The 24,282-nt window shown below is 39.9% G+C and overlaps 1 protein-coding gene across 1 annotated transcript in view; it reads left to right on the plus strand.

Annotated features, from left to right (window-relative positions):
* LOC135550174 (junctional adhesion molecule A-like) overlaps positions 1-24,282 on the plus strand; it is a 47,722-nt gene that overhangs the window by 20,833 nt on the left and 2,607 nt on the right. Inside the window, exons 2-9 of the mRNA XM_064980743.1 lie at positions 1,547-1,609; positions 1,790-1,906; positions 2,115-2,255; positions 6,034-6,236; positions 20,449-20,551; positions 23,229-23,336; positions 23,622-23,634; positions 23,902-23,959. Of these exons, the coding sequence (XP_064836815.1) occupies positions 1,547-1,609; positions 1,790-1,906; positions 2,115-2,255; positions 6,034-6,236; positions 20,449-20,551; positions 23,229-23,336; positions 23,622-23,634; positions 23,902-23,959 (806 nt within the window). The remainder of the gene's footprint in view (positions 1-1,546; positions 1,610-1,789; positions 1,907-2,114; positions 2,256-6,033; positions 6,237-20,448; positions 20,552-23,228; positions 23,337-23,621; positions 23,635-23,901; positions 23,960-24,282) is intronic.

Consider the following 24,282-nt stretch of genomic DNA (forward strand, 5'->3'; position numbering starts at 1 on the left):
AAAAGAAATGAAATAAATATATTTGCTCTCAAGCTTAGACTTTTGTTAACAACACTGTCATCTCAGATTTTCAAAATATGCTTTTCAACCATAGCTAAACAAGCATTTGTGTAAGAGTATTGATTGCTAACATAGCTATAAGCCTAGAATTCAGCCAGCAACATTTTCACAAAAACAAGAAAATAATTCAAATAAAATAATTTACCTTTGAAGAACTTCAGATGTTTTCAATGAGGAGACTCTCAGTTAGATAGCAAATGTTCAGTTTTTCAAAAAAATGTGTGTAGGACAAATCGCTCCGTTTTGTTCACGTTTGGCTATGAAAAAAAACCTGTATACAGTTATAGCCTCAAGCTCATTAGCATAATGTAACGTTAACGATTTCTGAAAATCGCAAATAAAATGAAAATAATGCGCCTGCTCTCAAGCTTAGCCTTTTCTTAACAACACTGTCATCTCAGATTTTCAAAATATGCTTTTGAACCATAGCAAATCACTAATTTGTGTAAGAGTATGCTAAGCTAGCTTAGCATTTTGAGTAGCATTTAGCGCGCAACATTTTCACAAAAACCAGATAACCAAATAAATAAAATCATTTACCTTTGAAGAGCTTCAGATGTTTTCAATGAGGAGACTCTCAGTTACATAGCAAATGTTCAGTTTATCCTGAAAGAATCTTTGTGTAGGAGAAATCGCTCCGTTTTGTACATCACATTTGGCTACCGAACCGAAAATTCAGTCACCAACAACGTCAAACTTTTTCCGAATTAACTCCATAATATCGACCGAAACATGGCAAACGTTGTTTGGAATCAATCCTCAAGGTGTTTTTTCACATATCTCTTCATTGATATATCGTTCGTGGAAGCCTGCTTTCTTCTCTGAATTCCATGGAAAAATACTTGCAGCTGAGGTTTGCGCACCAATTTCGGCGCAGGACACCGGGCGAACACCTGGTAAATGTGGTCTCTTATGGTCAATCTTCCAATGATCTGCCTACAAATACGTCACAATGCTGCAGACACATTGGGGAAACGACAGAAAGGGCAGGCTCATTCATCTCGCATTCACAGCCATATAAGGAGACAATGGAAAACGGAGCCTCAAAAATCCTGCTGATTTCCTGGATGCCGTTTCATCTTGGTTTTGCCTGTAGCTCACATTCTAGGGCACGCACAGAGAATATCTTTGCAGTTCTGGAAACCTCAGTGTTTTCTTTCCAAAGCTATCAATTATATGCATAGTCGAGCATCTTTTTGTGACAAAATATTGCGCTTAAAACGGGCACGTCTTTTTATCCAAAAATGATATAGCGCCCCTAGAGTTTCAAGAGGTTAAAGAGAGCGGCGCAGGTCATTGATATGACTCCCTGATAAAAATTGAAAGGCTTTTGAGTTCAGCGGAAACCAAAAGTCATCTCGGCAGGTGTTTGTTAATTGTAGATTAGGACTTGAGCACTTGGTGTTTGATTTCCAAAGCTGAGATGCATCCCTTAAGTAATTTCACATCTTTAATGTCTCTGATCTCTCTACTGGTCTCTCCCCAGGTATAGACTGCGCTTTCACAGTCACAACCAGCAATGCAGATGTGAGGGCTAAAGAGAATGAAGGTAAGTCCTGGAGAATAGAAATTGGCTATCAATTAGCATGTTGAGCTTTTCTGAAATAAACAAAAGCTTTCAACTGTCACATTGTCTGTTACAAGGAAGGAATCCAGAATATATTGAAAACGTTTAATTGTATTTGTCCCACAGCTTTGTGGTTTAAACTGATCAGACTGTTCTCTACAGGTGCTGATCTTTACTGCACTCACTCTGCTGACTTTGGTGCAAATGCCAGAGTTGAGTGGAAGTTTAAGGACATGAAGGGTTCTACAACCCATGTCATTTTTGATGGGAAACCTACCAGTAAGTACATCATCAACTTTTCAGACTGTTGATTCCAAAGAAATGCATTACGTATGGCCTCTTGTATTTGTAGGACTTGTGATTATTAGCTTGTATATTCATCCACATTAACGGTTAGACCATTCTTGTATTCAAACCAGAACACTTTTGTTATCCCTACAAATGAGTATAACCATTCCTCCAGTATAACGTTTCCTCCCTCTCTCAGCACCGTATGCTGACCGTGTCAGTAAGTTTGATGGGATGCTGAGGTTCAGTAAGGTGACACGGAAAGATAATGGGGAGTATTACTGCGCGGTGTCTGGTAGTCAGAAGTTTGGGGAGGTCAAAGTGAAGCTCACCGTTTTAGGTAAGTACAATCTAGAGGACTATTATTAGCATGTTTTTTTAAAACCACTCCTATAACAAATTGTAGACTATCAGATACTCAAGAAGGCCTAATTTTCATTATTACTGAAACGGGACCAAAGTGTAAAGATGCAGTCCATAAAAAAAAATTGAGGCCCCTTACACTTGTGATCCTGAAATCCTAGCAAAATGCATAGCGCATAGAATTAAAAAGTTATTGTTCGATATTATTAATCTTGATTAGACAGGTTTTTTTACATGGAAGATAAGCGGGAGATAAAATAAGACAAGTACTATAAACAATAGAACACTGAAATCTGGGAAACCAGGCCTGGTATTCATAGCTGACTTTTAAAATACTTTTGATAAAGTACAACTGGAATTTATATAAAAATGCCTGGAATATTTCAAGTTTGGATAATCTCTTATACAATGGTCTGAAATTATGTACAGTGCATTTGGAAAGTATTCAGACCCTTTGACTTTTTCCACATTTTGTTACATTACTTGTTCTAAAATGGATGAAAAATTTCTTAATCTACACACAATAAACCAAAATGACAAAGCAAAGATGTTGTAAGAATTTTTTGCAAAGTTATAAAAACATTTCAACAAATCAAATTTTAAGTATTCAGTCCCTGTACTTTGTTGAAGCACCTTTGTTGGCAGTGATTATAGCCTTGGGTGTGACGCTACAAGCTTGGCCCACCTGTATTTGGTTAGTTTTTCCAATTTCTGCTCTGCAGATTCTCTCCACCGCTGTCAGGTTGGCTGGGAAGTGTCACTGCATAGCTATTTTCAGGTCTCTCCAGAGATCGATCGGGCTCAAGTCCGGCCTCTTGCTGGGCCACTCAAGGACACTCATTCAGGCTTGTCCTGAAGCCACTCCTACGTTGTCTTGGCTGTTAGCTTAGGGTTGTTATCCTGTTGGAACATTCACCCCAGTCTGAGGTACTGAATGCTTTGGAGCAGGTTTTTATCAAGGATCTCGCTGTACTTTTCTCAGTTCATCTTTCCCTCGATCCTGACTAGTCTCCCAGTACCTGCCTCTGAAAAGCATCCCCACAGCATGATGCTGCCACCACAATGTTTTACTGTAGGGATGGTGCCAGGTTTCCTCCAGTCCAAATAGTTCAATCTTGGTTTCATTAGACCAGAGAATCTTGTTTATCATGGTCTGAGAGTCTTTCTGGGCCTTTTTGGCTAACTCCAAGCTGGCTGTCGTGCCTTTTTTTACTGAAGTGGCTTCCGTCTGCCTACTCTACCATAAAGGCCTGATTGGTGGAGTGTTGCAGAGTTGTCGTTCTGGGAGAGTCTCTCCTCCACAGAGGAATTATGGAGCTCTGTCAGACCATTGGGTTCTTGCAAAAATGTCTAAACCGGTTTTCGATTTGTCACTGTGAATTTGTGTTGAGGATTTTCATTAAAAAAAAACTATTTTAGGATAACATGGGAAAAGTCAAGGGGTCTGAATACTCTCTTAATGCACTGTATATATGTATTAAGACCATTTGAAATGTGAGCTATTAAAATCATATCCAATTATCTCAAGTGTCTAGAAATCCAGGGGTTAAAAAAAAGTTGTCATTGTATGCAGATTCATGTTTTCTTTTATATCCACAATTTGGCTCCCTCCACAGCCTCATAGAGGATCTATATACTTTTCAAACCTCTCTGGATTACAACAAAATTGTAAAAGTGTGTTACATATTAGATCATAAAAAATTGGATTTACATTACCGTGCAGTTTACCAATAAAATGGTCTGACTGATGTGGACATACTCAGTCTTAATTTCTTTCAGGATATGATCTCAGTACAATATATTTTAATAGAAATTAGTATAAAATAAGTAAGAACTTGCTACCATAGAATGGAAAATACCTGTCCATTTTGTATGAAAAATCACCTTGAGTAACTCTTCAGTCATATCCCAGTTTAACTATTTACGTATGGCCTTGCCTATATCTAGCAACTTGTTTTTTTTATTATGAAAAAATATTATTTGGAAACGGCGAGCCAGACAAAATTGGACCGGCCTATTTATATAATATGAATTTGAAGCTCATATTATTAAAGCATTTGAGCTCACTAAAGGCATGAGTCATATGTATAAGTTTTGTATCTGAAGTTTTTTTTAGCAGATTAAGAATGTCTCGCCAAAGTTCAAGAATGGCCTTTTTCCCCTTTATTCAAATTACAACCTCTCACTTTTGGTTATTTAAACATGTTTTCTCAAATATTGCATTTAAAAAAAAAACATGCTCTAGAAAGTTGGTTGCTATTTCAGTTTAATCCACCAGAAAAGATGGAACAAATATTATGGTTAAACTCCAATATAGTAATGGATAAAACAAACATTTAGTTTTGGAATAAAATAAATATTTTGTCAACAATATAAGAGGACTGGTGGAGTTAAGTCACACATGCAGCTAACAAAAATATGGAAATATCTGCTCTACCCAAATTACAACCAACTAATCGCAGCATTACTGCAAAAATGGAAGAGGGGAGAAGAGTAAAGAACTTGTAGGTCGGCCCTGCATTAATAAAGACCAAAATTGGCTAAAGAAAATTGTGATAAAGTATACCAGTTTAATTTAGACACACATTGCCAGCTGTGCCACACAGATTGCAAAATAGTTCAAGTTTTATGAACTGATGACACCGGATTCAGAAGTTACAATTTTCGATGTGTGCCAGCTCTGCAGATTTTACTGCGAGACAATCATTAGATCATTTGATACTGTCCGATATATATATATATTTAGCTTGTTTTTGGTCTGAAGGATTGGATTAAATACAAACTAAAGATCACTGTTGTAAAATGTATATCGTATGCATAAACTGGAAGGGGAAGCCTCAGTGTTCCATTAGTTAACTCCAAGGAGGGGTGGTAGGGTTAGGAGAAAATATTTTCAAAACATTATATAGTACCAGTCAAGTTTGGACACCACCTCATTCCAGGTTTCTTTTTATATTTTCTACATTGTAGAATAATAAGACATAAACTAACACATGGAATCAAAGTGTTGAACTTCAAATACATTTTCATTTGTTTAAAGTAGCCACCCTTTGCTTTGACAGCTTTGCACACACTTGGCATTCTGTCAACCAGCTTCATAAGGAATGCATTTCAATTAATAGGTGTGCCTTAAAGTTAATTACGAAATTTCTTTCCTTAATGCGTTTGAGCCAATAAGTTGTACATTCTTCAATAGAGGAAAAATAAAGAATCCCGTGTTACATTCCCCCCCCCCCCCCCCAAATTGTTTAAAATATATTTACAAAAAATGTGAGGGGATTCGAAATGATGCAGACAATTACATTGATGGAAGCTGCAATATTAAAGCTGATCTCAAATTTTTTAAGGGGGTAGATTTGACTTGTATCATTTGTTAACTAAGCGAGAACAGACCTTAAATGTGTTATGGCCATATACCAGAAACCCCAGAGGTGCCTTATTGCTACTTTAAACTGATTACCAACATGAATACAACAGTAAACAAGTGTTTTATGCAGCATACCCCTGGTATATTATCTGATGTACCTACAGCATCCAGGACCCAAACTACACGATTTATTATTACATAAGAGCTTGACACTGCTTTGAGGGATTATCTTCGTCGGAGGTCATCTGAGTTTGAGTAATGATATTGCCTGTAAATGTTATAGACAGGATAGAAACTCCCTTGTAATGTGACAATTTTATGATTGTGTGTGAATTGATTCAGGATACCGCAACAAGATGTCAGTGTAACATATTACCTTTTCCTGCAGTGCCTCCATCCATGCCTATGTGTAGGGTCCCAACCTCTGTGACAACGGCACGTAGCGTGCTGCTTTCCTGCCATGATGCCCAGGGATCACCTCCCCCTACCTACAAGTGGTACAAAGACAATAACCCTCTCCCTGAGGACCCCAGCAAGTTCGCTGCCTTCAGGAACTACACCTACAAGATCAACACTGTTAATGGTAACCTGGTCAGTGTTCCTGCGTCCTTTTCACCCCAACTCTCATTGCTAGGCCTATACAACATTAACCTGGGTCATATTCATTTGAGCACATTGGAGCAAAACGTATTGCGTACACGTACACAATTATGCACTTGATTAAGAATTATCGAGGATAAGCAGTGTACTTATATCCATTGTGGCCCTCTTTCATGATAGTGTTTGGCATATGTGACCGACCACCTTGATTCGATCTAATGTAGCAAAAAATGTAATGGTGTTTGAAATTGTTTTTTTTTTTACATTGGATAAAAGCACACACACAGGGCTACAAAATGGTATATCATAGCCTGCATTTGAGGAACAGTGGGAAAGTAATTCTGCTTTGAAAGTTGATCAACTTGTAAAGTCACTTTTGACAACAGTACCTTTTGAATGTTTTGGTACCTACTGGAGAGCTCTCCTTTGTATACACCATTCAGCATGGTTCACACCCTCTTAAGCTTTAGCCACACCCATCTCTAAGGGTTGATCCGAGGGTGATTGACTGTTAAAACCGAACACAAGCCAACTGGCTAACAGTTGTCGCATTGTTGTTCTATTAAAATGGACACATGCATAGTGTAGTCTTTTGTCAAGACATGTAGCAAGCTAAGCAATGAACCATAATCTCCACTCATTACTTTTTCCCCCTTCATTCTGAGTGGTTATCGAAAGGGAGAGAGCTGGAAAGATTTAAAAAAATATAAATACATTGACAATAGCATCCATTCTCATTAGATGTAATAACATACTTTGTTTGCTTGCTATTAGAGGAGAAAACATTACTTTGAGAAGCTCCACAGGTCATTAGTGCGTGCGCGTCCTTACTCAACATTGACAGTAGCGCTCCGAACAAAAGACGATGAATAAATTGACAACTCGTAAATGGAATGAAATGAACTAAAACTTTTCTCTTGTGTAGTATATGTTGTGCTCTGTGCAAACAACCTCTCCACTCTGACAATGAGAACTGCAAATAATATTGAATGCATTAACAGAAATTAGCATAACCAAGCACATTGTAGATTACAAATTATAGGCATTAATGGTAAATGTACTACTGGTGATTTATATGTAATGGGGAATTGATATACAATAACAATCAAGGCAAACAATTCACACAATGAAGTTACAAAAGTGCACAAATTGGCACGATTCACATTGAGATGTGCAGCCCCTTGTAGTGTGCCATCCACGTGGCCTCCACAATGGATTAGTTCACTGACATGGGTGTGACTCAGACAGGTGTCCTGTGTGCCATTTAAAAAAATATATGTGTGTGTGTGTGTGTGTGCTACTGCTCGAATTTAAAAAATAAAAAAAAAAGTATATCTTGGTCGACCAATAGCCTATTGACCAAACGGTTGACTAATTGGGGTCAGTCCTACATCCTTCATTATTTACAGTACAAGTCAAAAGTTTGGATACCTACTCATTGGAAGGTTTTTCTGAATTTTTTTACTTTTTTCTACATTGTAGAATAGTGACGTTGCAAACTATGAAATAACACATGGAATGATATAGTAACCAAAAAAGTATTAAACAAATGAAAATATTATATTTTTTTAAGTAGCCATGCTTTGCACACTTGACATTCTCTCAACCAGCTTCATGAGGAATGTTTTTCCAAGTCTTAAAGGAGTTCCCACATTTTGAGGACTTGTTGGCTGCTTTCCTAAACTCTGCAATTCAACTCATCCCAAACCATCTCAATTGGGTTGAGGTTGGCTGATTGGAGGCCAGGTCATCTGATGCAGCACTCCATCACTATCATTGGTCAAATATCCCTTACACAGCCTGGAGGTGTGTTGGGTTGTTGTCCTGTTGAAAAAAACAAATGATAGTTCCACTAAGCGCAAACCAGATGGGATGGCGTATTGCTGTGGTAACCATGCTGCCTTGAATTCTAAATAAATCAGTGTCACCAGCAAAGCACCCCCACACATCACACCACCTATTCCATGCTTCACGGTGGGAACCACATATGCGAAGATCATCCATTCACCTACCTGCGTCTCACAAAAATCTCATTTGGACATTAAAAAATCTCATTAAAACCAAAGGACAGATTTCCACTGGTCTAATGTATTTTGCTTATGTTTATTGGCCCAAGCAAGTCTTATTGGTGTCCTGTTAGTAGTAATGTCTTTGCAGTAATTTTAAGGCCTAATTTAGTCTCTCCTGTGAGCAGTTTCTGTTTCTTAAACTCTGCATTTATTTGGGCTGCAATTTCTGAGGCTGGTAACTCTAATGAAATTGTCCTCTGCAGCAGAGGTAACTTAGGGTCTTCCTTTCCTGTGGCAGTTCTCATAGCGCATGGTTTTAGCGACTGCATTTGAAATTTTCCGGATTGACTGACCATGTCTTAAAGTAATGCTGGACTGTCATTTCTCTTTGCTTATTTGATCTGTTCGTGCCATAATATGAACTTAGCCCTATTTGGTAAAAGACTATCTTCTATATACAACATGCCTTTTTCACAACACAATTAATCTGCTCAATTTCTTTCCTTCTTAATGTGTTTAACTTAACAAGGCATACCTGTTAATTGAAATGCATTCCAGGTGACTACCTCATGAAGCATGGGTGTGAGAATGCCAAGCGTGTGCAAAGTTGTCATCAAGGCAAAGGGTGGTTACTTTGACATTATTCAAATATAAGATTGTAATTTAACACTACTTTTGGTTACCACATGATTCCATGTTATTTCATAGTTTTTATATCTTCACTATTCTACAATGTAGAAAATAATACAATTTAAAGGAAAACCCTGGAATTAGTTGCTGTCAACTTTTGACTGTTAGAGGTCGTCCGATTATGATTTTTCAAAGCCGATACCGATTAATCAGATTTAAAAAAAGAAATATGTATTTGTAATGATAACAATACTGAATGAACACTTTTAACTTAATACATTAATAAAATCAATTTAGCCTCAAATAATATGAAACCTGTTCAATTTGGTTTAAATAATGCAAAAAAGTGTTGAAGAAAGTAATAGCTTTTTTACATGGCACATAGTACAATATCGTTTAAGTTCCTTGCTCAGAACATGAGAACATATGAAAGCTGGTGGTTCCTTTTTAACATGAATCTTCATTATTCCCAGGTAAGAAGTTGTAGTTACAGGAATTATAGGACAATTTCTCTCTATACGATTTGTATTTCATATACCTTTGCCTATTGGATGTTCTTATAGGCACTTTAGCATTGCCATTGTAACAGTATAGCTTCCGTCCCTCTCCTCGCCCCTACCTGGGGTCGAACCAGGAACACATCGACAACAGCCACCCTCGACGCAGCGTTACTCATCGCTCCACAAAAGCCGCAGCCCTTGCAGAGCAAGGGGAACAGCTACTCCAAGTCTCAGAGCGAGTGATGTTTGCCACGCTATTAGCGCACACCCCGCTAACTAGCTAGCCATTTCACATCGGTTACACCAGCCTAATCTCGGGAGTTGATAGGCTTGCAGTCATAAACGGCTCAATGCTTGAAGCACAGCGCCGAGCTGCTGGCAAAACTCACGAAAGTGCTGTTTGAATGCATGCTTACGAGCCTGCTGGTGCCTACCATCGCTCAGTCAGACTGCTCTATCAAATCAGACTTAATTATAACATAACACACAAATACAAGCCTTAGGTCATTTAAAATGGTAGAATCCAGAAACTATCATCTCGAAAACCAGACGTTTATTCTTTCAGTGAAATACCATTCCGTATTTTAACTAACGGGTGGCATCCATCAGTCAAAATATGCCTGTTACATTGCACAACCTTCAATGTTGTCATAATTAGGTAAAATTCAGGCAAATTAGGCAAACTGTTGCATATACCCTGACTCTGCGTGCAATGAACGCAAGAGAAGTGACAATTTCACCTGGTTAATATTGCCTGCTGACCTGGATTTCTTTTAGCTAAATATGCAGGTTTAAAAATATATACGTCGGGTCTTGATTTTAAGAAATGCATTGATGTTTATGGTTAGGTACAGTTGTGCAACGATTGCTTTTGATGCACCCCATCCCGTTAGCGGGATTATTTTCATCAACACCCGCTGAATTGCAGCGCTCCAAATTCAAATAAAATTACTAAACATATTTAATTTTCATGAAATCACAAGTGCAATATAGCAAAACACAGTTTAGCTTGTTAATCCACCTGTCGTGTCAGATTTTGAAAATATGCTTTACAGCGAAACAATCCAAGCATTTGAGTTTATCGATCACTAGACAAAGCATTATGAACACCTAGCATCAAAGTACCTTGGTCACGAATCAGAAAAGCAATAAAATGAATCACTTACCTTTGATCTTCAGATCTTTGCACTCACGAGACTCCCAGTTACACAAATATTCCTTTTGTTCCATAAAGATTATTTTTATATCCAAAATACCTCAATTTGTTTGGTGCGTTCAGAAATCCACAGGCTCGAGCGGTCACTACATTGCAGACAAATTCCAAATACTATCCGTAATGTCCACAGAAACATGTCAAATGTTTTTTTATCATTCCTCAGGTTGTTTTGAAAATGTATAATTGATAAAATATCAACTGGGACAATCACTTTTTCAATAGGAGGGGGAGAAACGATGGCTGCCCCACTCCGGTTGCGCAAGCAAAACTCATGCGGACACCCAGCTATCCACTGGCGCGATGTCATCTTTCTCACTCATTTTTCAAAATAAAAGCCTGAAACTGTCTAAAGACTGACACCTTGAGGAAGTGATAAGAAAAGTAATCTGGTTGATATCCCTTTAAATGGAGCGAAGGCAGGCTATGGAACTTGGAGCTTTCAAAATAGATGCCACTTCCTGGTTTGCTTTTCCTCAGGTTTTCGCCTGCAATATCAGTTCTGTTATACTCTGACAATATTTTGACAGTTGGAGACTTTAGTTTTCTATCCTAATCTGATAATTATGTGTTCTAGGCCTGAGAAACAGGCAGTTTCAAATGGGTATGTTTTTCATCCAAAAAATCTAAATACTGCCCCCTACACTCAAGTTAAGAAGTTTATCTTTAATTCTGTGAATAACACTTATCAATGTTTTATGAGTATTTCTGCAACATCACTGGATGTTTTGGAGTCAAAACATTACTGCACGTAAGGCGCCAATGTAAACTGAGATTTTTGGATGTAAATATGCACATTATTGAACAAAACATACATGTATTGTGTAACATAATGTCCCTATGAGTGTCATCTGATGAAGATCATCAAAGGTTAGTGATTAATTTTATCTACATTTCTGCTTTTTGTGACTCCTATCTTTGGCTGTAAAAATGGCAGTTTTTTTTTTAGACCTGGTTATGACCTAACATATGTTGTGCTTTAGCTGTAAAGCATTTTTGAAATCGGACACAATGGGTAGATTAACAAGAAGTTTCTTTCATTTGCTGTATTGGATGTGTTAATGTGTGAAAGTTACATATTTCTAAAAAATATTTTTGAATTTCGCGCACTGCCTCTTCAGCGGAATGTTAAGGGGGTTCCGCTAGCGGAACGCCTGCCCTAGAAAGGTTATTAATCGGTCGACCTCTAGTTCGTAATAACCGAAGCCTTAGCATGCTCCCATATATGGCCATCCACCGCTTATGGGTTTAGCCTTGGAGGGCAAACCATTTACTTCAACCACATGTTCCCTCCCTAGCAAGTAGGACATACAACCCATTCAAGAGTGGTACTTCCCAACCCGGAGCCTCTAACTTGGCAAGTAGGATGTTATGATTAACTGTATCAAAAGCCTTGAGGTTAAGCTGCACCATTATCAATCTCCTTCCTTATGTGGACATTTTTAAGTATTAGTCGGTAGAGTATGATTTTATGAACCTTGACTGGAATTCATTAATGAGATTATTTACAAGTAGAGCTGCTCATGGACCACACGCTAAGAGTTTGATCTTGACAGTGAGGATTTCATCTGTAGTGCCCACGGTTGGTCCTTGTGCAAATTAATGACTGGCCATTTTTTGTTTGGGAATGTACCTAGATCAAGAGGTTAATTATGTGAGTAATACATGGGGCAATTTGAACTGCTGCATCTCAACAACTTTGCTGGTATAGCATCCAAGCCAGTGGCTTTGGAGTAGTTAAGCTCCACTAGCATTTTAGCTACCTTGCCTACATAAACACTTTTTAAAGGAGAAAGAGTTGGGTTGGACCCCAGATTGGCGTAGTAGCTCTTGAGTTGTTAATTCCCAAACAAGTGATGGGGTAAGTTGCTAACCAACTTATTGGCAACAGAAGTAAAATATGAGTTGAATTCATTAGCCACCATTGTTTTGTTGGAAACCACCTCACTCATAATGTCTCGGCGTTACTACTAGATCTGTTTTTGACAGTTTCTACATCCTAATTCTTAGAATTAATTTTGTTGGCTTTTGTTCTCTGCAATTTTGTCAGTGGAGTACCCCCTCTTGGCTATATTTTTCTGAACATCATTCCTCTTGAGCCCTTTCTATATAAAAGGAAGTCAGAATGATCTTGGATTTTACTAAACTCAGCAAAAAAAAGAAACTTCCTCACTGTCAACTGCGTTTTATGTATGCATATAAGACAACAGAAACAAACTGAACAAGTTCCACAGACGTGACTAACAGAAATGGAATAATGTGTCCCTGAACAAAGGGGGGGGGGGGGGTCAAAATCAAAAATAAGTCAGTATCTCATGGACTGCACCAGATTTGCCAGTTCTTGCTGTGAGCTGTTACCCCACTCTTCCACCAAGGCACGTGCAAGTTCCTGGACATTTCTGGGGGGAAATGGCCTTAGCCATCACCTTCTGATCCAGCAGGTCCCAGACCTGCTCAATGGGATCCAATTGAGATCCAGGCTCTACGCTGGCCATGGCAGAGCACTGACATTCCTGTCGAGAGAAATCACACACAGAACGAGCAGTATGGCTGGTGGCATTGTCATGCTGGAGGGTCATGTCAGGATGAGCCTGCAGGAATGGTACCACATGAGGGAAGAAGATGTCTTCCCTGTAACGCACAGCGTTGAGATTGCCTGCAATGACAGGCTCAGTCCAATGATGCTGTGAGACACTGCCCCAAATCATGACGGACCCTCTACCAAGTCGATCCCGCTCCAGAGTACAGGCCTCGGTGTAACGCTCATTCCTTCGACGATAAATGTGCCCATAGGTGACGCTGTTGCCGGTGATGTCTGGTGAGGAGCTGCCAGGAATATATTATATGCATATGATTAGTAGGTGTGGATAGGAAACACTGAAGTTTCTAAAACTGGTTCAATCATGTCTGGGACTATAACAGAACTTATGTAGCAGGCAAAACCCAGAGGAAAAACTGTTCAGAAATGTATGTATTTTTTGCCTCTGACCGTTCCCTCAGTTGTCTTTGCCAAGCGATATTTGATAGCGACCATTTTACAGTTCCTTCGACTTCCACAGGATGTCACCAGTCTTCGGAATTTGGTTGAAGTTAATCATTGGTGCAACGAAGAAGGACATCCTGGAACAAAATTACACTGAAAGTTACGCAAGAGGAAAAATTGTGCACGTTTTGTTTACTTGCTCTATTGAATACAGATTGCCCCGTCTACAATTTTATTTGATTATTAACATTTAAAAATACCTAAAGTTGTATTACAAAAGTAGTTTGAAATATGTTGGCAAAGTTTATAGGCAACCTTTGAAATGTTTTGTAGTGACGGTGTGTTTTGGCAAGCTGTTTTTTTCCGGATCAAACCTGCTTTATAAATGGACATTTTGGGTATACATGGACGGAATTAATCGAAAAAAATGATGATTGTGATGTTTATGGGACGTATTGGAGTGCCAACAAAGAAGCTCGTCAAAGGTAATGCATGTTTTATATTTTATTTCAGCGGTTTGTGTAGCGCCTGCTATGCTAGTTCTTTTGTTTACAACTGGTTCAAGTGGGTGCATGCTATCAGATAACAGCTTCTCATGCTTACGCCGAAAAGCATTTTTAAATTCTGACATGTTGGCTGGATACACAACGAGTCTAGCTTTAATTGAGTATCCTGCACGTGTGATTTTAATGAAAGTTTGAGTTTTAAAGCGTTTTATTTGAATTTGGCGCTCTGCATTTCCCGAGGCTATTGGCCACTTGAGACGCTAGCCTCTCCCCTATCCATAAGGTTATTAATTGTTTATGGCAATTTAGCTAAGTAGCCTATAACATCAACTAAAAGCGTACTGTATTTCTTTACTTGTGCAACTAGGCTATAGGCTACCATGCCTGCAAGCAAATATAGCCTCATAAATGTGCCCATTTTGGGATCTGACTATTTCTGATTGGCTTAACGCACCACCACCTGTGGAGCTTCTCAAAGGAATATTTTCCTTCACCTCAAACCGTAAGCAAACAAAGTCTGTTTTTACATCCATTGATAATTACAATATTTCCTCAATGTATTTGAAAAATCTTTACAGTTTTCTCCCTTTCAATAACTTCTGTAACCACAAATTTCGTTCTCTGGTCCAGTGGAAATGTAATAAAATATGCCTGCCTGATTACTTATCAGTGCTCTACTTGGACTGAAATAATAGGTTCCTGTAATCATTTTGGGAGCTCCACAATACATTCGCGCTAATATTCTAGAAAAGGAGTTCAAGCAGTAAACTTGAGGTGCTGGTTAAGTCAAGCAACTGGCCTAAAGCTGTCTGTTCCAAGCTCACTAGCACATGATACTCAGAGCCCAGAATATTTTATAAAATGTTGCAAGTTTGCAAGCACAAGCTTTGAGCCAGACCCAAGTTAATAGTTGATACAATGTTTCATATTTGTTGCAGGCAGGACAGTGCAGCCAATGTGATAAAATAAATATATTTTTAATCAGGATATTTTCAGCAATGTTTTATTTGTTGGCTTTATGTAGGCCTATTTTTACATAATCTGCAGTAAGACATAATCATAATAAACATTGATAAAAGATACAACTGTTATTCACAGAATTAAAGAAACTTCTTAACTTCGATATAGGGGGTGCTCTTTTAATTTTTAGATAAAAAAAAACGTTCCCGTTTAAAACGAGATTTTGTCACAAAGATGCTTAACTATGCATATAATTGACAGCTTTGGAAAGAAAACTGCAAAGATATTGTCTGTGAGTGCCACAGAACTAATGCTACAGGCGAAACCAAGATGAAATTTCATACAGGAAGTGCCCCAGATTTTGAATGCGCTGCGTTCCAATGTCTCCTTATATGGCTGTGAATGCGCCAGGAATGAGCCTACACTTTCTGTCGTTTCCCAAAGGTGTCTGCAGCATTGATGTATTTGTAGGCATATCATTGGAAGATTGAACATAAGAGACTACATTTACCAGGTGTCCGCTTGGTGTCCTCCGTCGAAATTATTGAAATTATTATCTCCAGCTGCGTCCACTTTTCCATTAGGTTTAGAGGAGAAAGGCAACTGCCACGAATGATTTATCATCGAATAGATGTGAAAAACACTGAGGATTGATTCTCAACAACGTTTGCCATGTTTCAGTCTATATTATGGAGTTAATTTGGAAAAAAGTTCAGCGTTGTAATGTCAATTTTCAGTTTTTTTTCTTAGCCAAACGTGATGAACATTTTCATGAGCGATTTCTCCTACGCATCTTTTTGTAAAAACTGAACATTTGCTATCTGAGTCTCCTCATTGAAAACATCCAAAGTTCTTCAAAGGTAAATTATTTTATTTTAATGCTTTTCTTGTTTTTGTGAAAATGTTGCCTGCTGAATGCTAGGCTAATGCTATGCTAGCTATCAATACCTCTTACACAAATGCTTGTGTAGCGATGGTTGAAAAGCATATTTTGAAAGGTCTGAGATTTCTTCCAGAAAAAAACTCAGTTCCGTTACAGTCCTTTAGAAACATGTCAAACTATGTATGATATCAATCGTTAGGATGTTTTCAACATAACATCCAAGTTTCAACTGCAGAATTCCTTTGTCTTCAGTTTTTTTTCAAGCAGAAATTGGCTTCCTGCAACACTAACTCAAAGCTCTGGAACACTGTAAAGTCCATGGAGAATAAGAACACCTCCTCCCAGCTGCCCACTGCACTGAAGATGGGAAACACTGTCACCACTGATAAATCTACTATAATTGGGAATTTCAATAAGCATTTTTCTACAGCTGGCCATGCTTTCCACCTGGCTACCCCTACCCTGGTCAACAGCACTGCACCCCCCACAGCAACTCACCCAAGCCTTCCCCATTTCTCCTTCTCCCAAATCCGTTCAGCTGATGTTCTGAAAGAGCTGCAAAATCTGGACCCCTACAAATCAGCCGGGCTAGACAATCTGGACCCTTTCTTTCTAAAATGATCTGCCGAAATTGTTGCCACCTCTTACTAGCCTGTTCAACCTCTTTCATGTCGTCTGAGATTCCCAAAGATTGGAAAGCAGCTGTGGTCATCCCCCTCTTCAAAGGGGGGACACTCTTGACCCAAACTGCTACAGACTTATCTATCCTAACCTGCCTTTCTAAGGTCTTTGAAAGCCAAGTCAACAAACAGATTACCGACCATTTTGAATCTCACCATACTCTCTCTGCTATGCAATCTGGTTTCAGAGCTGGTCATGGGTGCACCTCAGCGACGCTCAAGGTCCTAAACGATATCTTAACCGACATCGATAAACAATACTGTGCAGCTGTATTCATTGATCTGGCCAAGGCTTTCGACTCTGTCAATCACCACATCGGCAGACTCTACAGCCTTGGTTTCTCAAATGATTGCCTCGCCTGGTTCACCAAATACTTATCTGATAGAGTTCAGTGTGTCAAATCAGGGGGGCCTGTTTGTCTGGACCTCTGGCAGTCTCTATGGGAGTGCCACAGGGTTCACGTCAATGATGTCGCTCTTGCTGCTGGTGAATCTCTGATGCACCTCTACGCGGACGACACCATTCTGTATACTTCTGGCCCTTCTTTGGACACTGTGTTAACAACCCTCCAGGCAAGCTTCAATGCCATTACAACTCTCCTTCCGTGGCCTCCAATTGCTCTTAAATACAAGTAAAACTAAATGCATGCTCTTCAACCGATCGCTGCCTGCCTGTCCAACATCACTACTCTGGACGGCTCTGACAACTACAAATACCTAGGTGTCTGGTTACTCTCCTTCCAGACCCACATCAACCATCTCCAATACAAAGTTAAATCTAGAATTGGCTTCCTATTTCAAAACAAATCATCCTTCACTCATGCTGCCAAACATACCCTTGTAAAACTGACCATCCTACCAATCCTCGACTTTGGCGATGTCATTTACAAAATAGCCTCCGATACCCTACTCAACAAATTGGATGCAGTCTATCACATCACCGTTTTGTCACCAAAGCCCCATATACTACCCACCATTGCGACCTGTTCGCTCTCGTTGGCTGGCCCTCGCTTCATACTCGTCGCCAAACCCACTGGCTCCAGGTCATCTACAAGACCCTGCTAGGTAAAGTCCCCCCTTATCTCAGCTCGCTGGTCACCATAGCATCACCCACCTGTGGCACACGCTCCAGCAGGTATATCTCTCCGGTCACCCCCAAAACCAATTCTTTCTTTGGCTACCTCTCCTTCCAGTTCTCTGCTGCCAATGACTGGAACGAACTACAAAAATCTCAAACTGGAAACACTTATCTCCCTCACCAGCTGTCAGAGCAGTGCAGATTATTCCACCTGTACATAGCCCATCTATAATTTAGCCCAAACTACCCCTTTCCCTACTGTATTTATTTTGCTCCTTTGCACCCAATTATTTTTATTTCTACTTTGCACATTCTTCCACTGCAAATCTACCATTCCAGTGTTTTACTTGCAATATTGTATTTACTTTGCCACCATGGCCTTTTTTTGCCTTTACCTCCCTCATCTCACCTCATTTGCTCACATTGTGTATATACTTATTTTTCTACTGTATTATTGACTGTATGTTTGTTTTTACTCCATGTGTATCTGTCGAACTGCTTTGCTTTATCTTCGCCAGGTCGCAATTGAAAATGAGAACTTGTTCTCAACTTGCCTACCTGGTTAAATAAAGGTAACATAAAAGAAAGGAACTGAGAGTTAACTCTGAAACCGCGTGTCATGAGACCAAGGCTCTCTGCCAGACCACTGACTCATGTGAGTCAGTGACGGTTGCCATCTAGTGGATGCCCTAGGAAGTGCAACCTCATCCATATCTCAATGTGTTTTTCGGTAGGTCAAGCTTTGAAAAACTACAAACCTCAGATTTCCCACTTCCTGGTTGGTTGTTCTCAGGTTTTTCTTGCCATATGAGTTCTGTTATACTCAGATATCATTCAAACAGTTTTTGATACTTCAGTGTTTTCTATCCAATACTACTAATAATATGCATATATTAGCATCTGTGACTGAGTAAGAGGCAGTTCACTCTGGGCACGCTATTCATCCAAAAGTGAAAATGCTGCCCCCTATCCCAAAAAGGTTAAAGGAATTAGTCCAGTGTTGTAATCGGAGTCATGATTTTCATGACTTTTGACTCTGACCTCAGACTCGCCTTCTCGACCATTGGTTACTCACTCGCCTTCCTGCTTGTATTTGCACTGGACAGGCTACTACTGTATATGCAGAATATTAACAACACTGTGCGCAGAGGAGCAAGGGTTCTGTTTTCTAGCTAGCAGCTGTGGCGAAGAAAGTGCTGAGTGTGTGCAGGCTCTGCTCCGGGTCTGCTTCTGATCGTAGTCAACACATCGCGCAGGCGACTCGCTTGCTTCCTTGTAACCAACAGTCACCAGCCTACTCTATTTTTTTTTATTTTTTGGGGGGCTTTGCCTGGTTAAACACTAACTGCTTAATGAAATTGAAAACCAATAGGATCACGGTTTAAAAGTATAACTGCATTCTAGCTATTGTATTGAAGACCCTCTTGCAATTATTGGAAGTAATAATCTGGTCAATCTGACAGCAGCAATTGCCAATTCTGTCTCGAGACCATTCATCCCTTAAGTGTGCCCATCACTGGTAGCCATGACACAGCTGATTATCCCAGGCCAGGTGCGCTCCCCACTGCAGGCGTTTCTAGACCCGTCGCTGGGATAAAGTGACTAAGGGGGCAGTGGAAATTGGTGAGGGGGCACAATTTTTTTTGGGGGGGGTTCTTGCATTGGAAAGTAGCAACCTAGTTTTTCATGCATGAAAACAAAGTAATGAATAGCAGTTTGACTTAGAATACTGACAACTGCTAATGCGAACCGAACAAAGCAGCGATACCAAGTAGGACCTAGTAAACAAAATATCAGATTGATATTACAGTAAACAAAAGGCGACTGGAGATTCAAAACCGACTACTACAGTGAGATGCAGCATGCTTCAAACATGGATAATGATTGTGTTCATGAGTTCAGCGACACTTTGTGATTTAACACATTGGAGACTTAGCGGGTGATTTCAGTTTGCAAAACCTGGCGAGCGACAGCTCCGCTTCCACCAAATCGGGATTTGCTTAGATCCAGCAGTGGTTTCACCTTCTATAAAGTCAAGGGCACACAGTTGGCTATTGTCTTCTCTGTTCTTGGTGAAATGTCAGAACGATGCAGTCTTTTCTCCTCTGTCCTGCTGGCCTACTGTACTGTCTACAACGCATTGCTGGAGTTGTACTTGCATAACATTGTCATATTCTTGGAGCTGGTGGTGTGCCACTGAACTGTTACCAAATGGTTTCAAAGTTGCTGTCACCAACTTCTCGATGCACAGCGGACCACTGACTTCAGTGTAAAGATCTGTTGCTTTTGCCTGGAGTAATTTGTTTGAAGGATCGCGGAGGCTATAAACTGTCACTGCCTTCAGCAGCCCTGTAGCCTCGCGTCTTACTGTGTTTTTTTTATGAACACTTGCATTCAGTACCCAAGGAACTCCAGCGCTGTCACAACTTTTAACATCTACTGACACAGTAGCCAGGTGTCCCCTGCTACTTTGGCTTTGTTTGGCTACTTTATCAAAGCCAGTTTCTGATATCCATCGTGGCAGTTTAGTTGGTTTGAGCTAGCTATATAGGCTACGGCTAATAACAAGTGTGCTAAATAGTAAACTCCTATGATCATTGGAATGCCAAACAGGCTGACCATAGTTGGCTGTATAACACATACATCTGGGACCAGGCTAACACAACAGTACTGTGGTATCCAAAGTCGCGTCTCTATTTCAATTGTTTACCCTTTTTTATTTAATATCAGTGCTTGTAAATGTCTCTTTCTATTCCCGCAGGAGTTTCCTTCTGCTTCTAAGATGGATACAGGAGACTACAGCTGTGAGGCTGTGAATGATGCCGGCCCTGCGAAACGCTGTGAAGCTGTCAGAATGGAAGTCCGTAAGTGCTCTTCGTTTTCTATGGATTGGAGAATGCCAATGAGGGCAAAGCTGTCATCAAAGCAAAGGGTGGCTATTTTGAAGAATCTCAAATACAAAATATATTTAGATTTGTTTAACACTACTTTTGGTTACATGATTCCATGTGTTAAATTTCATAGTTATGAGGTCTTCACTATTACTCTACAATGTAGTCAAAATGTAGAAACCCTGGAATGAATAGTTTAACTTTTGACTGGTACTGTATATCAAAAAATAAATCATGATACTATTCGAATAGAGAAATTATTTCCAACCCCCATCCCTAATGTGAATCACTCTTGTTTGGTTTTGATAGTAGCTTACTGGCCTAATACAAAAATGTGAAAGCGATCTAGGAAATTGTTTCCTTCATTCAAATGTAGGTCATACCATACACCGGTAAATCTAGATAATCCTGTTGCAGCCAATTCATATTATGTACTCTTAAAATATTGTTATGCTGGTTTGGTTGGTGGATATGTTTCCTAACAACCCCTGGAATCAATGTTTTTACATTCGCGCAAGTGCTTTTACAATAACCAGACCTAGATGTGGGCAGCAGATAGGTTAGAGCGTTGGGCAAGTTACCGAAAGGTCGGTGGTTAGAATACCGGCGTCAACGAGGTGAAGCAAAGGCACTTAACCCTAATTCCTCCAGGGGCAGGTGACCATGGCCGTTACCCCACTCCCTGCAGTTGTCTTGGAGTTGGGATATGCAAAAACAATTTATTTCCATTACGTGTGTAACATGCACCCCCCGAATATTAGCATTATTTGCTCTGGTCTTTATGCCATAGTGAATGCACATATTCATTTTCCCCTCAATGACAAGGATGCTAGACTGTTTCACGCTCCCATTTTGACTTTGTGAGCCAGGGTAATGGATCTAATTTTTCTCTCTCCTTTCAATTCAAAGGAAACATATGTTTACATTTGCCAAGGCATGTGAAATGAACAAATACAACTGAGAAGAAAATAATTTAAACTATTAGAAATGAATAATGAACATTGCACTCAAAGGTTTAGAAAATATACATTTCAAGTGTTATAAACTCTTCATAAAAAGAATCCTCTGTCAACTGTTTTATTTTCAGCAAACTTAACATGTGTAAATATTTGTATGAACATAACAAGATTCAACAACTGAGACTAACTGAACAAGTTCCACAGACATGTGACTAACAGAAATTGAATGTGTCCCTGAACAAAGGAGGTAAAAAATCAAAACTAAGTCAGTATCTGGTGTGGCCACCAGCTGCATTAAGTACTGCAGTGCCTCTCCTCCTCATGGACTGTACCAGATTTGCCAGTTCTTGCTGTGAGATGTCACTCCAGTCTTCCACCAAGGCACCTGCAAGTTCCCGGACATTTCTGGGAGGGAATGTCCCGAGCCCTCACCCTCTGATCCAACCGGTCCCAGACGTTTTTTTAAATTTCTATTTTACATTTATTTAACTAGGCAAGTCAGTTAAGAACAAATTCTTATTTTCAATGAAGGCCTAGGAACAGTGGGTTAACTGCCTATTCAGGGGCAGAACGACAGATTTGTACCTTGTCAGCTCGGGGGTTTGAACTTGCAACCTTCCGGTTACTAGTCTAACACTCTAACCACTAGGCGGCTACCCTGCCGCCCCAGTTCTCAATGGGACTGAGATCCGGGCTCTTTGCTGGCCATGGCAGAACACTGACATTCCTGTCTTTTCAGGAAATCACACACAGAACGAGCAGTATGGCTGGTGGCATTGTCATGCTGGAGGGTCATGTCAGGATGAGCCTGCAGGAAGGGTAGCACGTGAGGGAGAAGGATGTCTTCCCTGTAATGCACAGCGTTGAGATTGACAACAAGCTCAGTCCGATGATGCTGTGACACACTGCCCCAGATCATGACTGACGCTTCATAGTACAGGCCTCAGCGTAAAGCTCATTCCTTTGATGATAAACACGACTCTATCACCCCTGGTGAGACAAAACTGCGACTCGTCAGTGAAGAGCACTTTTTGTCCATCCTGTCTGGTCCAGCGGCTGTGGGTTTGTGCCCATAGGTGGCGACGTTGCCGGTGATGTCTGGTGAGGACCTGCCTTACAACAGGCCTACAAGCCCTCAGTCCAGCCTCGCTCAGCCTTTTGCGGACAGTCTGAGCACTGATGGCGGGATTGTGCATTCCTGGTGTAAGTCGGGCAGTTGTTGCCATCCTGTACCTGTCCCGCAGGTGTGATGTTTGGATGTACCAATCCTGTGCAGGTGTTACACGTGGTCTGCCACTGCGAGGACGATCAGCTGACTCCCTTAGGCGTCTCACAGTACAGACATTGCAATTTTTTTACCCTGGTCCTCATGCCTCCTTGCAGCATGCCTAAGGCACATTCAAACACACAGTTGAGCAGGGACCCTGGGCTTCTTTCCTTTGGTGTTTTTCAGAGTCGGTAGAAAGGCATCTTTAGTGACCTAAGTTTTTATAACTGACTTTTAATTGCCTACTGTCTGTAAAGCTGTTAGTGTTTTAATGACCGTTCCACAGGTGCATGTTCATTAATTAACTAATGATCTTTTGAAAGACAGGGTCCTGAAAAACATGTTTTTTATCAATGTGCGGGAAGATGCATCAACATACATTTTGGTGGAAATTAACCAATTTTTCCTCATTCTCTCTGTCTAGATGACATCAACACTGGAGGTATTGTTGCCGGGGTGATCGTGGCTCTCCTAGCCCTGGCCCTGCTAGGCTTTGGACTGTGGTACGCCCGCCGCAAAGGATACCTGCCTAGTGAGCTCACACCCCCTAACCACTCCTGTTCTTGTATTCATAAAGCGTCTCAAAGTAGGAGTGCAGATCTAGGAACAGATTGGACTTTTCGATCATAATGAATAAATTTGCATGGACAGAAAAGACCTAATCCTAGATCATAACTCTTATTCAAAGACATTTTAATAAATATGGGCCCAGTACAGTGACTGTAACATTATAAACTGCAAGTTATAACCTTCAAATTCAAATCATCATACAAATGTCTCTACATTTAACTCACTCTTATTTATTTTGTCCTCACAGAAAAGAGTGCAAGGTAAGTGGACTCTTTAATAACTGATTACTTTGTCTGATCATGTTAATGCAGGACTTGGCAAATTGGGTTTCAGTGCCAGTGTCAAATTACATCTATGTCCTCCTTTGGTTGCCTCAGCCCCTGTTGCTGAGGGCTTATTAATTTAAGGATTTTATGTAAGATTTCATAAAAAGAGAATACCATATAAAAAGTACAATATAGTACACGTTAAAGTGGCTGATGGCTTTATAGATATCACTGTAGGCTCACTTGGTGTTCCTCTTACAGCCAACCCAAACCCTCAGTGGTCTACCAGCCAACATCGGAGTATGGCGATGAAGATGATGTAAGTTTCATCGGTCTTTGTAATGTCTTAACGAGTCTTGTGCTTTTTAGACATTAATTTCCATAGTATTTCTTCCATTTCTCTGGTATGTTTAACATTTTAGCAAGCAGAAGATTATTCAAAAGATAATAGACATTATTGTGATGAAAATAATTTCTATATGCTTTTTTCTCTGCTCTCAAATTCAATTTCTGACAATTAGATGTTTATTACGATTGTAGTGTATTATATGGTTTGGTTGTCAGGGAAATATATAATATTTAGCAGATGCTTTTATCCAAGGCGACTCAGTCATAGGTGCCTACATTTTTACATGTGGGTAG

Source organism: Oncorhynchus masou, chromosome 12, assembly GCF_036934945.1.
Source record: "Oncorhynchus masou masou isolate Uvic2021 chromosome 12, UVic_Omas_1.1, whole genome shotgun sequence".
Classification (NCBI taxonomy): domain Eukaryota; kingdom Metazoa; phylum Chordata; class Actinopteri; order Salmoniformes; family Salmonidae; genus Oncorhynchus; species Oncorhynchus masou.